This window comes from Anabrus simplex, chromosome 2, assembly GCF_040414725.1.
Source record: "Anabrus simplex isolate iqAnaSimp1 chromosome 2, ASM4041472v1, whole genome shotgun sequence".
Classification (NCBI taxonomy): Eukaryota; Metazoa; Arthropoda; class Insecta; order Orthoptera; family Tettigoniidae; genus Anabrus; species Anabrus simplex.
The window spans coordinates 848,932,160-848,949,521 of record NC_090266.1 but is presented as its reverse complement, the minus strand read 5'-3'; the positions used below and the strand labels follow the sequence as shown (position 1 = coordinate 848,949,521).

Sequence of the window (17,362 nt, the reverse complement as noted above, 5' to 3'; positions counted from 1 at the left end):
TCCAAGAAATGCTGTACTCAGCGTACTGATTAACACTTACTTCGGTATAATGGATCAGTTCTTGGACCCATGTTGGTACCATCAGTCTCTAGTGGAATTTGGGAAGCTGGCATCTGTGGCATTATGCAGACGACTCCATTCTGGAACCAACATGGTGGAGTACCTTTTATAAACATGCAGCCTCCTTGGTTTCCAATGGGGACCGAAACCACACGACTAAATGGCTGTAAACGAACAAAAAAGACAAAACACATTTTTTAAATGCACTGGAAGAGCTATTTTCTTTTTTAGGTACTATTTCTACATGGCACATATATTCATTTACAATTTTAAATGAGATCTGCATCACATAATTCTCGAAGACATGAAGCATGACAAAGTAGCAATATCAGCTCTGTACAGTAATAGCTTTGCTAACATCAGTAATTAATGCTTGCAATGAACAATTTCACAGAAAAAGACCATCAATATGAGGTATGAGGCAAATTAAAAGAAGACACAGTAATGGAACCTAAAATGTCTGCAATGTGTGAGGGCAATAATTGTGACAGAAATTCTGTTTGTATTGTTACAGTAACTGTGTTAAGTATCAAAAGTTCAATATTCCACACTTCGGTAAGTAACAACGGATACGCCAATTATCACCATCATTTACACTTTTGCTCTGAAATAAATATCTTAAACATGTGAAGAAATCTACAAATATGAGTCTCTTGCTCTTAAGTATTCTTAATTTCCAACTGACTGTGTGGAGACAGAATTCTGCAACAATGAGCACACAAGGAGAGCATCTCACACTGGGTGCACAGACACTTCACCAGGTAGTTGAGCTCTTGTTTCTGAAACGACACTAACATTTTCTGCTTCATAACTGAATTACTGTTTATTAAAGTATTCATCTGCCACATATATGGCTGCGGAATGGAACTAACCATGAAACCTTACTTTAGTTAGGATAAATATAAACTACTTTGCAACTAATTAAAGGGGACTTTAATATTTAAATACATGTGTGGATTTTGAAGTGGAAAGTTATTCCAGTGTAGTTCTAATTCCATATAAAACAACAGGTCACAGATTTAGTAAATATGCGATCTAAAATTATGTAAAACAACTTGGATACTAGCTCGTACAATGTATGTTGTAATACTGTAATATATAGTTATATATTGTAAGATATTGTAATAGGAGTTGAATCATGGCTGAGAAATGATATAGTGGATGCAGAAATATTCTCACGGAACTGGAGTGTGTATCGTAGAGATAGGATAGGAATGGTGGGAGGGGGAGTATTCATTCTGGTGAAAGACGAATTTGTAAGCTACGAAAAAGTTAAGGATGAAAGACATGAAATTCTGGGTGGAAGGCTCATCTCTAAAGATAATAGGCAACTTGAAGTCTTTGGAGTGTACAGACCGGGAATGGGTAACGCTGACCCTGATTCGGAATTATTCGGCTATGTGGGAAAAGTTAGGGAAAGGAACGTGATAGTAGCAGATGATCTCAATTTGCCAAATGTCAATTGGGAAGGTAATGCGAACGACAGGAAGCATGACCAACAAATGGCAAGTAAGTTAATATGGGAAGGGCACCTGATTCAGAAAGTGATGGAACCAACTAGAAGGAAGAATATTTTGGATGTGGTGCTGGTAAAACCAGAAGAGCTCTATAGAGAAATCGAAGTAATAGATGGTATCAGTGACCACAAAGCTGTTTTTGTGGTAATTAAAAATAAATGTGAAAGAAAGGAAGGTCTTAAAAGTAGGACTATTAGGCAGTACCATATGGCTGATAAAACAGGCATGAGAGAGTTTTTAAAAAGTAACTATGATCACTGGAAGATGGTAAATAAAAATGTAAACAGACTCTGGGATGGGTTTAAAGCAATTGTTGAGGAATGTGAAAATAGATTTGTACCTTTAAAGGTGGTAAGGAATGGTAAAGATACACTATATTATAACAGAGAAGTAAAGAGACTAAGGAGGTACAGACTGGAAAGCAATAGTTAGAAATGGCTGCAGAAGTAAGGAGAAATTGAAGGAACTTGCTAGGAAATTGAATCTAACAAAGAAGTCAGCTGAGGATAACATGATGGCAAGCATAATTGGCGGTCATACAAATTTTAGTGAAAAATGGAAGGGTATGTACAGGTACTTTCAGGCAGAAACAGGTTCAAAGAAGGACATTCCAGGAATCATTACTGAACAAGGGGAGTGTGTATGCAAGGATATTCAAAAGGCAGAAGTATTCAGTCAGCAGTATGTAAAGACTGGTTACAAGGATAATGTCCAGATAGGGGAGATGAGAAATACTAATGAAGTATTAAAATTTACCTATGATAACAATGACATTTACAGTAAGATACAAAAGTTGAAAACTAAAAAAGCAGTTGGAATTGATAAGACTTCTGGGGATATATTAAAGGCAACGGGTTGGGATATAGTACCATATCTGAAATACTTATTTGATTATTGTTTAGGGGAAGGAGCTATACTAAATGAATGGAGAGTTGCTATAGTAGCCCCAGTGTATAAAGTAAAGGGTGATAGACGTAAAGCTGTAAATTACATGTCAGTCAGTTTGACATGCATTGCATGCAAGCTTTGAGAAAGCATTCTTTCTGATTATATTAAACATGTTTGCAAAATTAATAACTGGTTTGACAGAAGGCAGTTTGGGTTTAAGAAACATTCCACTGAAGCTCAGCTTGTAGGATTTCAGCAAGATATAGCAGATATCCTGGATTCAGAAGGCCAAATGGACTGTATTGCAATTGACCTATCTAAGGCATTTGATAGGGTAGATCATGAAAGACTACTGGCAAAAATGAGTGCTATTGGACTAGAAAGAAGAGTGACTGAATGGGTGGCTATATTTCTAGAAAATAGAACTCAGAGAATTAGAGTAGGCGAAGCTTTCTGACCCTGTAATAATTAAGAGGGGAATTCCTCAAGGCAGTGTTATTGGACATTTATGTTTTCTTATATATATCAATGATATGTGTAAAGAGTGGAATCAGAGATAAGGCTGTTTGCAGATGATGTTATTCTGTACAGAATAATAAATAAGTTACAAGATTGTGAGCGGCTGCAGGGTGACCTCGATAGTGTTGTGAGATGGACGGTGGGCAATGGTATGATGATAAACGGGGTTAAAAGTCTGGTTGTGAGTTTCACAAATAGGAAAAGTCCTCTCATTTTTAATTACTGCGTTGATGGGGTGAGTTCCTTTTGGGGATCATTGTAAGTACCTACGTGTTAATATAAGAAAAGACCTTAATTGGAGTAATCACATAAATATGATTGTTAATCAAGGGTACAGATCTCTGCATATAGTTATGAGGGTATTTAGGGATTGTAGTAAGGATGTAAAGGAGAGGGCATTTAAGTCTCTGGTAAGACCCCAACTAGAGTATGGTTCCAGTGTTTGGGACCCTCACCAGGATTACTTTATTCAAGAACTGGAAAAAATCCAAAGAAAAGCAGCTCGATTTGTTCTTGGTGATTTCCGACAAAAGAGTAGCGTTACAAAAATGTTGCAAAGTTTGGGCTGGAAAGACTTGGGAGAAAGGAGACGAGCTGCTCGATTAAGTGGTATGTGATCACAAAGTTTATACAAGGAGTAATTTTAATACCACCTATTCAATACAAATTTATTCCACTATAGTGTGGTTAAATACACAAGGAAATTATCAGAAATTTGTAAGTGGTATGTTCTGAGCTGTCACTGTACAATCACATACATTATTTATACTTACACATTAAATACATTTTTATATTTCTTTGCAGTTCTAACCATTGAGAGTTACACAACAATCTGGAAGACTACTGTTATAGCGTTAACCATTCCAACTTGTACATCGGATAAACTTTCAACGTATATTCCATTTCAACGTATTCTCACTTGAAAGTGTCTTAACCAATTTAACTCAAGAAATAACACCAATTGTTCATTCCTGACCTAATTTCTACAATTGGAACATATGTTTTGTATATATCTTTTTCTTCAAATCTGCTTGGTGGTGAACACGACAATAACATTGACTTTCACCTAAAATTAAAGGAAGAGGATCCATTTCAATTCCAGACGAATGCCGATATATATTTTTTAGACAATATTGTAAAAATGTACTACAATAGTTTTAACTTGTGTTTGTAACATTCGCGTCAAACTTTCTAATCATGATATCGAAAATAACTTTTAACATCACAACATCTCATTCCAATTTTATATGACCAATAATTGTAAACGTTCTTATTTGTTTTAAGGTTATCCATTGTGCTGATGATGCCCATTAAGAAGGGCGAAACATGTTCACAACCTTTCTATCATTTATAAATATTTAACCACAAAATGTGGTATTGTAAGTATTGACTAGCTTAACATTAAATGTATATTTTGTAAATTGTATGTAATCACTATCGTCAATACGAACAAAAAATGAGATTAATGACTTTTAAGTGGTATGTTCCGAGCTATCAGTGGAGAGAAGGCGTGGGAGGACATCAGTAGACGAATAAGTTTGAGTGGTGTCTTTAAAAGTTGGAAAGATCACAATATGGAGATGAAGTTGGAATTCAAGAGGATAAATTGGGGCAAATATTTGTTTATAGGAAGGGAAGTTAGGGATTGGAATAACTTACCAAGGGAGATGTTCAATAATTTTACAATTTCTTTGCGATCATTTAAGAAAAGGCTAGGGAAAAAAACAGCTAGGGAATCTGCCACCTGGGTGACTGCCCTAAATCCAGATCAGTAGTGACTGATTGACAACTTCATGAGGTTGTACAGCCCTATTCATAACTAATTTAATACGTGTGTATGGTAATTCTTCATGCATAAATCTGTGAAAGAGACTAAGAAATTCTGAACACTTCCTCCATGTCAGGAACATCGTGGTTCACTCACGTAACCTCAATATGAATATGTATTTCTGTCTTGAGGTAAAAGAGAAAGAACAGCAAAAGCAAGATAGCAACGTGAGGCGAGTTCCCTGTAGAGTTCGGGAAGATCGGCCGTAGTGAAGAAGAAGAAGAAGAAGAAGAAGAAGAAGAAGAAGAAGAAGAAATAATGGACCAAAACTCCTGTTCCGTAATTACAGCATCTCTTTCTCAAAACCTTAATAAATCATTGATGTTGGTAAGTTATCTGCCCCCTCTGGCACTTTGGCTGAATGATTAGCGCTCCTTCAGAGTGTTGGACCTCTCATTTCTCTTCTGATTAGTGTTAATAGAGGATGGCTGGCCAGTTGTACTTCCTGTTAAAATAATCACCACCACGGAATGCTCAGCGTACTGGCCTTCGGTTCAGATGGCCCTGGTACGATTCCCGGCTGAGTCGGAGATTTTAATCGCGTCTGTTAATTCCTGTAGATCGATGGCTATGGGTTTGTGTTCATATTCATACGCATCTTCGAGTATAAATACAACATATCATATGAAAAACAACCACAGAAACACGCAATAGTGAGTGCGGTATATATCCATCCACATTCATATGATTGGGGTTAGGAAAGGCATCCGGCCGAAAAACTAGGCGTCCATACAAAATCCTGTGCTAGGTAATTGAGAAAAGGCTAGAAAGAAGAGGAGAGAGTAGTTGTTAAATATTTCCCCCAGAGGGTGGGTGAATCCTCGAATAAATTCTGCTTTATAATTTTTAAGACATAGCAAAAGGCACGGCTAACATAATGCTCGTTTGGAGGTTTATGAAGGAGGCATTTCATATTTTAAAATTTCATTCTTAATTATTATGGTTATTCAATTATTTTAACAAAAAGATTTCCAAAATGTGTAGTGCATTCCTCTCAACTGTAACATAGACAAGTACCGGTATGCAGTTCACACCAACACGCTACATGTCACCACCATCATCGTTCGCCCTCCACTCAATGCTGTTGAGATACAGCTGTCCGGTATTGGTGTATTAAAGTATATGGCCAGACTCTTCACATCCTTGATGAGGATTCCACCACGTAAAAATGTGCATGATCTTCATACAGAGGCCAGTCCTTCATACATTGAAAACTGACTAATAAATTGTGTTAGGCAGTCATGCCATTTATTCTAAGAGAGCAATTAATCAAGTTTGTAGTTTTAAGTACATTTATATACCACTATGATATCACAGGTCAGTTTTTTTAAAGTTGCTTTACATCGCACGACACAGATAGGTCGTATGGCGACAATGGAATAAGAAAGGGCTAGGAGCGGAAAGGAAGCGGCTGTGGTCTTAATTAAGGTACAGCCCCAGCATATGCCTGGTGAGAAAATGGATAAAACCACAGAAAACCATTTTCAGGGCTACCAACAGTGGAGTTTGAACCCACTGTCTCCCAAATGCTACTTCACACTAAGTAGTTTTAAAGTCATACAAACCATTGGGATGCGACAATCCACACTGCAAAACTACTGCATGTACAGACAGATTGAAACCATGGGTACTTCAGTGAGGAGCTCAAGACGTCACTGAAATTTTACGTGGCGTCTCTGCTTACCAACATGAAGCACAGAGCTAGGATATTTCATTTGGCTGAGATTTTCTTGGCTGATTTTGCAGGTCTCTTCGGCCATCGCCGACAGGCCACGCACTTAAAGTGGGATGGCGAACGTTACGAACAATCTGATGGAATTGGCATGGAAAGCTCCTCAAATCTGGTCATTCATATTTTTGACATGGAGAAATTTGAAAAGGCTGTACTGGAAACAGCAATGCACAAGCCCACTGGAAAATACCACCAGATGGGTGACGTTTCCACCACACAATGAAGAAATGATGTTTAATTTTCCCAAGAATTTCAACAGCATTCACTCAACAAAAAAAAAAAAAATCAGATCACATTAGGGAGAGAAGCTCCCTCGTGTGTGCTTCTACAATTGTAGGGGGTTAACCTCGGTTACCCTCTTCAATTGAAGATCCTCTGCGTGGTGAGGGGGACTAGTAGCTCCTTTCCTGAGATGCCGAATGGAGCCCTATTGGGTAACCATTCGGTATACAAGGAGGAGGAAGCTAAAGCAGGGTGCATGCCACATGGGAGATGTGTCATGAACGGAGCCTTCAAGATACTTGGCGCCCTCTTGAAGTAAGTAGCCTTACCCGAGTAAGCGGGGCTCTGCCTGGGCGGATATTATATTTCCCTAGCTACTCGTGGGACCTACATGAGTACCAGTGCCACCCATAAAGCGGAGAACTCCTCTGGGGCCTCCAAGAGAAACACCAGCTCGACAACAACCGATGGGGACTCTTTGGAGATACCCTCGGATAGTATTTGACAGCAAGAGAGCTCACTCTAGAGGTGGGCAATCTTCTAGTCCAGAAGAATAAGAAACAGCACTCTGGCGCTGAAAAGGGGAGGTACAAGAAGGCTTTAAAGGTCCGGGAGCAGGCCAAAGAGGGCCTAACTCCTGGAGCCGAGAGGCCTTCTACTGCCACGACGACGACTGCGGGGGGGGGGATCCATTGGGCACAAGAGGCAGGACCCTGAAAAGGGCTCTGCTTCTTGGGCACAGAGGACTCCACCAACCAAGACCCCAATGGGAAAACGACTCCTGTCGGGGGCAACCCCAGAAGAAGATCGGCAAGCCCACAAAAGACCCAAGGTGGAGTATGCCAGGATAGCTAAAGCTGGGATCAGAATGGCCATAGTGCATGTACGATATCCTGACCAGCAGCTAACTGAAAAACAGGTGGAGTCTATAGAGGAGGCTATCACCAATCTGATAGATGAGCTTCCGGAGCAGGGGCCCATTAAGCCTCAGTTCCTGGACTGCTGTCTCTAGAGAGGTGCGGCCATCATTATTGCAGAGAATGACAAGACTGTAGCATGGCTTTCTAGTCTTGTTACAGATATGCAAACGTGGGAAGGAGCAAGGATCACAATTGTGGGCATGGATAAACTCCTCTCCTATAATAGTCATGGTCTGGATACCAGGACAACCAAAGGACAACAATCTCCTTTTGGGAAGAACGGCACGCCGGAACCATGGCCTAAATCCCAACAGCTGGAGAATCTACGACCGCAAGGAGGAGAACAGAGGTGTCCGCCTTGTGGTCAGCATGGATTCCAGAGATGTGGAAAAAGTGGTGGGGAAGATGATCTTCTGCTGGGGCATGTTGCTACCTTCACCCTGGTGGAGGGCAAACGTGACAAGCAAAGGACCAACCCCATCACAGACAACACTGAGACCAGCAGGGGCAAAGAGAGGGAGCCTGGACAGGAGCCGGGGCCAGCCAAGCCTCAGGATTCATTGCGGGAGACAGAGCTGCACGTTCCGGAGACCGCATAAGGTAAAGCATTGCATGAAGGTAAGGAATGATTACTTTCATACAAGCAAACATACAACATTGTACAGCGGCCTCTAGGGTACTTATAAGAAGTATCCAGAAAGGTAGGTCGCCCTGAACAAGAACCCTGGCTTAGACAGGGGCATATCATGGGACTAAAATGTGCACGCTTCACTCTATTCAGTGGAGTAGCAGAGGAGAAACCTAGAGCATGTATACTAGTTAAGGATCATAACGCTTGGGCTATACCGGGCTTCATTAATAGAGACCTTGTAGCAGTCCTAGTGAGATATGAAGAGGGCGGACAGCCAAGAGACCTGGTTGTCTGTTCTGCATATTTCCCAGGAGACTCTGAATCTCCACCCCCGCTGGAGGAGTTCAAGAGACTGGTGATATACTGTAAGAAACAAGGACTTAACCTCATAGTAGGATGTGATGCCAATGCTCATCACAGCGTTTGGGGAAGCAAATACACAAACTGAAGAGGAGAGAATTTCATAGAATTTCTATGTACAACTGATCTTGAAATCATGAACATAGGTGATACCCCTACCTCCATCAATAATAAGAGTGAGAGGATCATAGATCTTACCCTGGGTTCCATGGGAATCATACAGGAGCCTTCCTTGTCAGATCACAGACACAGTGTGTTTCATATTGAGGGCATCATCTAGATCACATCATACAGAAATCCTAGACAAACCAATTGAACGTCTTTTAGGGAGGACATGAGGAGGGGACTGGAAGGAGGACCCTCAAATATAATCAAGAACAAGGAGGAGCTGGAGCTCAGTGTGAGCTTTCTCACACAGACACTAGTTACCTTTTAAGAATTAAACTGCCCAGTTGTTAAGGCAAAAAGAGTAACAGGAAGCTTCAAGTGGAACAGTTATCTTGAACACCTGAGGAGAAACACACGAAGGCTCTGGAATAAATACAGGGAACTTCAAGATCAAGAAAGTCTAGATTCTTACAAAGAATCACAAAGAAAGTACAAGTCAGAAGTCAAAAAGGCTTCTAAGAAATCTTGGAGACAGTTTTGTGACTCCATCGAGAGTCAACATGAAGCAGCAAGGCTTCAAAAAATTCTAACCTTGGATGGAAGGGCAAGGCTGGGCTCATTGGAGTCACCTTCGGGTGGACATACATGCACAGAAGGGGAGACCCTGAGCGTATTGCTTGATGCCCACTTTCCAGGTTTAGTAGTCACGAATAGTGAAGTAGAATCGAGCGGATCCTTCAGACCCGATAGAAGTGGTTGGAAGGAAGCCACAGAGATTGTTACCCCAAGAAGGGTGAAGTGGGCATTAGAATCTTTTGCCCCATATAAAAGCCCAGGAATGGATGGGATCTTCCCAGCTCTTCTTCAGGAAGCAGGCGCAGTCCTTATAACATACCTGGTCAGAATTTTTAGAGCCTGTCTCACTGTGGGGTACATGTACTCCTTGTGCTGTCAGGCGAAGGTAGTGTATATACCTAAACCCGGAAGGTCTTCATATACTAGACCTAAGGATTATAGAGCCATTAGTCTAACGTCTTTTCTTCTTAAGACTTTGGAAAGACTGGTGGATAGACACATTAGGGAGAAAGTATTAAGAGAATGTCCCCCGCTTCCTCATCAACATGCATACTAACCAGGGAAGTCGGTCGAGATGGCACTACACCAGCTTGTTTCCAGGCTGGAGAGTGCCTTGGATCAACAACAACTTGCTATGGTGGTATTCCTACATAGAGAAGGGGCCTATAACTACACATCTTTGGGCTCCATAGAACTTAGTCTAGAGAGAAGGGAGTGAGCAGGATGCTCATAAAATGGATTATAGCCTCACTGCAGAGCCGTCCAGCTCTGTTTACCCTTAACGCAGTAATGTTGAGAGCTAATATAGACAGGGGGTGTCCACAGGGAAGAGTATTATCACTAACATTATGGTGTCTGGTAGTGGATGAACTACTTACCAGGTTAAACGTTGGAGGAATTTATGCCCAAGGCTATGCAGATGACATTAGCCTGATGGCAGTGGGAAATTTCCCCAGTACGGTTTCAGAGCTTATACAGAGCTCCCTACGCAAGGTGGAAAGTTGGTGCCACGACACGTACTTGTCGGTTAATCCCGACAAGATGGAGCTTGTGGTATTTACCAGGAGGAGGAGGCTAGACGGACTGTGAGAACCTTTCCTATTTGGGAAAAAATTAGTTAAGACAACCTCAGTTAAGTACCTAGGGGTAATCCTCGAGGCAAGACTGAGCTGGAAGAAACATATAGACCATCAGGTGGGTAAGGCTCGCAAGATTATGTGGGCCTGTCGCAGGGCCATCGGAAAGACTTGGGGCCTAGGACCTAGGGTGGTCCAGTGGCTCTGTATTTCTATTGTACGGCCCACGATCACATTCGCATCTTTAGTCTGGTGGCCAGGTTTGGAGAGTAAAACTGCAACCACCAAGTTAAACATTGTCCAAAGACTTGCGTGTCGAGGAATAAAAGGGGCACTGTATACAACACCATTATGTGCAATGGAGGCCATCCTATGTCTTCCCCCCTTATATTTATATGTTAAGGAAATAGCAGGAATGAGTACTCACCGTCTCTGGTCACTCAAGAATCCGAATAGAAGTCATGCTTCTATTCTTACAAGGCTTCACCAGACCTGCCCTATGACAATGATGATCAGGGACCTGATGAAGCCTAGTTTTAATCTGAATTATAAGTTCACAGTGGTGATACCCACAAGGGAGGAGTGGGCCGCGGGTGCTGGGGCCCGTCTTAGGTCTGGGGGCTGTACATGGTACATAGATGGCTCGCGGACAGAGACAGGCACAGGCGCCGGGGTCTGGAGGCCTACGACAAGGGTCTCCCTTTCCATGGGTAAATATGCTACTGTTTTCCAGGCCGAAGTATATGCAATGCTGGCCTGTGCTGTATATGTATGGACATGGCTGGACATAGAAGATGCATCACCATTTGCAGTGACAGCCAGGCAGCGTTAAAAGCACTATGCACAGAACATCGAAAATGGTATGGGAGTGCCAAAGGATGTTAGATCAGCTGTGTGAACTTAGCCCAGTTACCCTATTATGGGTCCCCGGGCACACAGGAATCAATGGAAATGAAGGAGCTGACAAAACTAGCGAAACATGGCTCAAAACGTCCTTTCATAGGACCAGAGCCCTTCCTAGGAGTGTCACTCCTAAGTGTGAAACTGGTAATTCCATTCCACCCCTATTTCTCCTTCAAGGATATTTTTGGTTTTATCATTATAGTAGCTATCCTATTATTATTAACTCTTCTCGAACCTTATATATTAGAAGTCCCAGTGGACAAACCAGTCTCACTTAGATATTTGGAAGAAATTAACCATAGCAATGCAGGCACGTAAACTTATCAAAGGGCCTAGCCAAAGTTATAAAAAGGTCCCGATAAATTCGAATAGGACCAGAATGCGAATGGTAGTTGGACTGTTAACAGGCCACAATACCTTACAGAGACACCTTCATATCATGAAAATCAGTCAGGATCCGATGTGTAGAAGATGCGGTAGGGAGAAAGAGATCTCCGCGCATGTGTTGTGTCAGTGCGAGGCTCTTGCAAGCACTAGACATCGATATCTTGGCTCACATTTTGTGAGCCTGGAAGACATCAGGAATGCCAACATCCGGACACTGGTATCCTTTATAGGAGCACGAGGGCTGGACTAGGCAAACCCGTTTAAGGGACACAAAGGGTCTTCACAGACCTACGTGTGGAGCCCTGCAAAGGCAGGGTCACCCATTCCTTATCTATCTATCTATCTATCTATCTAGGGAGAGAAGATGGGGAGGACTCCTATTCCTGGATGAGCTTGTGAGGAAAAACCTCCACAGCGAAGCCCACACACCAATAGCTATCTTAATATAGACTCCAGCAATCACACCAAAACAGTAATAGGTTGATCAGTGAAAATGGTTTTGATTTTTTAATAAAGTAAGTTTTTTAATGGTATTACGGTGTTATAGGAAACTTGGTAGCGTTATTACATGTTAACCAATCGCATACCTATTGCAGTTGAAAATAACGAACATTCACTTACTGAACTTTTAACATTTTATCTATACATATTCACATAGTAATTTACACAAACAATTCGTATTTCTTGGCAATCATTGTGTTAAACAATTCAATTCTAGCCGTAGTGTTTGGAATATCTTCGGAACCAAGCTGGTCAGAAACATAACTAAAAGCTGTAAACATAAATACCCTGTACTGAACGAATCAGATATTAAGTAGAGGATTTCGTTCTCAATGCGATTTTTTTTGTGTACATAAGTATCACACGAGATACGATCACTTCCTTACATAAAACCACTTGATCGCCACTACATATATTCGTTAACACCCAGTTATACACAATTATATACAACACTGCACTATTAAGGGACACACAGTGAAGCAATTCTCTATCGATTCTGTTAAGTACAGATATCAACAGTCCACACACTGATTATTCAATTTGCCATCACAAGGCAAGACTGACTACCCTCTCTCTCAAGTCGATTCTGACAAATACAGGTATCAACTTGCTCTAACCCACACTCTATATTCTCTTACTGCACTGTCTCTCTGTCACTGTCGCACTGACTGACTTCACCACGGAGTCCAACACTGACTCTGAGCCCAACTGACACTAGCTCCACCACGGAGCCCAACTGCGACTGTCGGCCTGTCGGATTGATATATATACTGCAAGTAATCGATATCATTATGAGTCCATATTGAAATTCAATATACTTCTTAAAATTACAAATATTATACCATCCACCTATTCAATACAACAAAATCCTTGTGATTAGGATTCAAACTTTGTTCCATTTGTTTCTACTGGGACATGTTTCGCCTGTATTTCAGGCATCACCAGCCAGCGTATCACCTCTAAGTTAGATCAGGATCCTGATATTGTTCTTACTGTATATGAGACTATCACATCATTTAAAACCTTAAAAACTACTTACAAATGTATATACAGTATTAACCCGCATTTATGTTCCCAGCTTTTACATTTTCCTGTCTTTTACAACATTTTTGTTGGTCCCCTGAGATTTTCCATGTTCACAATGTATTAAAATCCTCAAATTTAAGTTTGCGACATTTTATGCCTCCCGCCATTTACAGGGCGTTCGAGAGGAAAAAATTTGAGGTAAAATGGTGTCGCAACTAATCTAAAATGCTTCGAGTAACCATGGCATGACAACCAAATCAAACAACCATGGTCGATAATAACTCTTAGAACTCTCAGCATTGAAATTCCACATAACCAATGCAGCGCATTCTTTGATATCAGGTGTTTTCCACAACGTCCTAAACCTTATTTTCAAATCCGACAACAAAGAAAATTCTTCTCACTGATCCCCAAAATTAATATTTTACACTAAACTACCCTCCGAATCATAAATTTGAGAATCCTTGTTTTCAACCTCCTTAACAGTTTGGTTTTTATACAAGCCAATCACCCTCTTGCTATAACCCTTATTATCATTGTACAAACATGCATTATTTCCATAACCATTGGAGTAATATCTTCTTTCAGATTTTCTTATATCCTATTTTTAATCTTCTTAGGGGGAATACTAGTTCTCATTATTTACATCACTAGTTTGGCTTCTAATGAACTATTTTATACTTCCATAAAAAATCTTATCGTACTGTCAATCACCCTAATTCTAATAATTTCATCAATAAGAGATCCATACTTTAGAAATACAGTTACCAAAAATATGGATCTTATATCTATTGATCTAATATCCAGTTTTTAAAAATACAGAAGCCACCCCTCATTTAATTAAACTTTACAATAAACCTAGTCACTTATCACTTTAATATTAGTGAACTACAGTGGAACCGTGGATTGCGAGCATAATTCGTTCCGGTAACATGCTTGTAATCCAAAGCGCTCGTATACCAAAGCAAGTATTCCCATAAGAAACAATTGAATCGCGGATGATTCGTCCACAACACAAAAATATCTATTCGCATACCATTTCTAAAACAAAATATAACGTAAAACATATTAAAGTGCACTTTTTCTTACAATAAATTCATTGTTGGTGTGAGGGAGACGAGAGATGACATGAGAAGAGTTACTGTGTAGCACGAATCTCACGAACGGAATCACTGCTGTCTGTTGGCTCACTGGAATTCTTTTCTTTTCGTGCAACTTTAACGAGGAATCTGTCCAATGACTGCTGCTTTTGCCTCTTTTGAAGGATTTCATGAAAATGTGACATTGCATTGCCACTGAACTGATCCATCGCTCGCACTGCTACAGCCTTATTCGGGTGGTGTTTTTGCACAAAATTTTGCACCGTTTCCCACATTTTGCACTTCTCCCGAATCTCAGTTGAAGTGAGAGATTCCACTGACATTTCCTTCTCCTCTTCCCCGGACGAGATCTCCATGACCTCCTCCTGTTGTTCGCGATGCAGGTCGATCAGTTCGTTGGTGGTCAGTTCCTGGCTATGTTCTTCCACCAGCTCTTTAATGTTTACGTCATTCACCTCCAGCCCCATAGTCTTCCCTAAGGACACAATTTCATCGACAATCGGCGGCTCATTGTCACCAACAATCCCCTCAAAGTCACGTCCAAGAACACAGTCAGGCCAAAACTTTCCCCAAGCAAATATGAGAGTTCTCTTGGTGACTCCTTCCCAGGCTTTATCGATGATCTTCAGGCAGTTCACGATGAGAAAATGATTTCTCCCAAACTCTCGGAGGGTAAAAAGGTTTGGTTCTTCGGTCACTTCGAAGCATCACTCAAATAGTGCTTTGGTGTATAGCTTCTTGAAGTTCGAAATGACTTGCTGATCCACAGGCTGGAGTAGTGTTGGGAGGAAGGAACTTAACCTTGAAGAACTTGAATTCCTCCAATAAGTCGTCCTCAGAGCCTCAAGGCCTGGAGGATGAGCAAGAGCATTGTCCATAATCAGCAAGACTTTAAGCAGCAGATTATTTTCTGAAAGGTATTTCTTCACTACAGGACCAAGGACCTCGTTCATCCATTCAACAAACGAACAGGGGAGGGAAAATCGTAGGCACTCGTGGCGCTCGTATTGCGGAACCTCACTTGGTTATCAAGTTACAATTTATTCAAAATGTTTGCTCGTCTTGCAAAATACTCGTAGACCAAGTTACTCGCATTCCGAGGTTTCACTGTACTTATTTCTCACTTTAATCGTGATTGTAAAAATCACAAATATCTTCCAAGGTCCTTTAAGACAAAAATTTTAATGGCCAAACCTATACGAGTATCTCACCCTTTATTTAAAATTGCTAATAATGCTCTAGTAGATCTTTCAGCACCTTCCAATATTTCTGCTTGATGAAATTTTGGCTCCTTCCTCGGATTATGTTTGATAATCCAAATCGCCACAGGTCTTTTCCTAGCTATACACCATACTGCAAATGTAGATCTAGCTTTTTCTAGTGTAGCTCATATTTGCCGTGATGTCAACTACAGTTGATTATTACGCACCTTGCATGCCAATGGTGCATCCTTCTTTTTTATCTGCCTCTACCTTCATGTAGGTCGTGGGATATATTATGGTTCATATAATTATATACACACACTTGATCCACAGGTGTTGTAATTCTATTCCCAGTAATAGGAACAGCTTTTATAGGATATGTTCTACCTTGAGGACAAATATCTTTCTGAGGGGCAACAGTAATCACAAATCTCTTATCAGCTGTTCCTTTTTTTTTTGCTAGGGGCTTCACGTCACGCCGACACAGATAGGTCTTATGGCGACGATGGGATAGGAAAGGCCTAGGAGCTGAAAGGAAGCGACCATGGCCTTAATTAAGGTACAGCCCCAGCATTTGCCTGGTGTGAAAATGGGAAACCACGGAAAACCATTTTCAAGGCTGCCAATAGTGGGATTCGAACCTAGTATCTCCCGGATGCAAGCTAACAGCCACGCGTCTCTACGCGCACGCCCAACTCGCCCGGTGTTCCCCATTTAGGTATTGATCTAGTGCAATGAGTTTGAGGGGGATTCGCCGTTGATAATGCTACTCTTAACCGATTCTTTACTTTCCACTTCGTTCTGCCATTTACTATAGCCATAATAGTTATAATTCATCTCTTATTTCTTCAACAAACAGGATCAAATAACCCTTTAGGTCTTAACAGAAACTCAGACAAAATACCTTTTCACCCTTATTTCTCCTTCAGGGACATTTTTGGTTTTATCACTATAGTAGCCATTTTACTATTATTAACTCTTCTTGAGCCTTATATATTAGGAGATCCTGATCATTTTACACCTTCTAACCCTTTAGTTACACCCGATCATATTCAACCCGAATGATACTTCCTCTTTGCTTATGCAATTCTACGATCTATCCCTAATATGCTAGGTGATGTTATCGCATTAGTAATATCTATCGCAATTCTCCTTATTCTCCCTTTTACTGCAAACAATAAATTCCGTATAATCCAATTTTACCCAATCAACCAAATTTTCTTTTAATCTATAGTATCTACTGTTTTCCTCCTAACATGAATCGGTGCTCGGCCTGTAGAAGATCTGTATATTTTAACTGGCCAAATCCTCACTGTCCTATATTTCCTTTATTACATTCTAAACCCACTAACCTTTTACATTTGAGATGATTTAGTACATTAGTTATTAAGCTTATGAAACCATATGTTCTGAAAACATAACACAGAAGTTCAATTCTTCTATTAACCTTACTGAATAGAATGCATTAAATAAGTAAAGAAAATATAAAAACCCTTAACCCTAAAAAAAACATTAAGTGACAAAAGTAAATAAGCCTTTCATGCCAAGTACATTAATTTATCATATCGAAACCGAGGTAGAGTTCCTCGAACTCAAATATAAAAGCTAAGAAAGTCAACTTTTAAAAAAATTGATAAAACATCACCCCCTAAAAAAATTATACAAAATAATATTCTTATAAATAAAATAATAGTATATTCAGCTATATTCAACATTAAATCCCAAAACAAATTCTGATTCCCCTTTCGCAAAATCAAAAGGAGTTTGATTAGTTTCAGCCAAACATGATGAAAATCATGCTAATAT

The 17,362-nt window shown here is 40.5% G+C and overlaps 1 protein-coding gene across 11 annotated transcripts in view; it reads right to left on the bottom strand.

Moving 5' to 3' along the window:
• Positions 1-17,362, bottom strand: part of LOC136864508 (protein boule) — a 350,930-nt gene that overhangs the window by 188,115 nt on the left and 145,453 nt on the right. For all 11 annotated transcript variants that reach the window (XR_010859321.2, XR_010859320.2, XR_010859322.2 and 8 more), the window contains exon 7: positions 41-224. Coding sequence is in view for 8 of the 11 variants with exons in the window: in XM_067141569.2 (XP_066997670.1) it covers positions 41-224 (184 nt within the window). In the remaining 3 variants the exon portion in view is untranslated. The remainder of the gene's footprint in view (positions 1-40; positions 225-17,362) is intronic.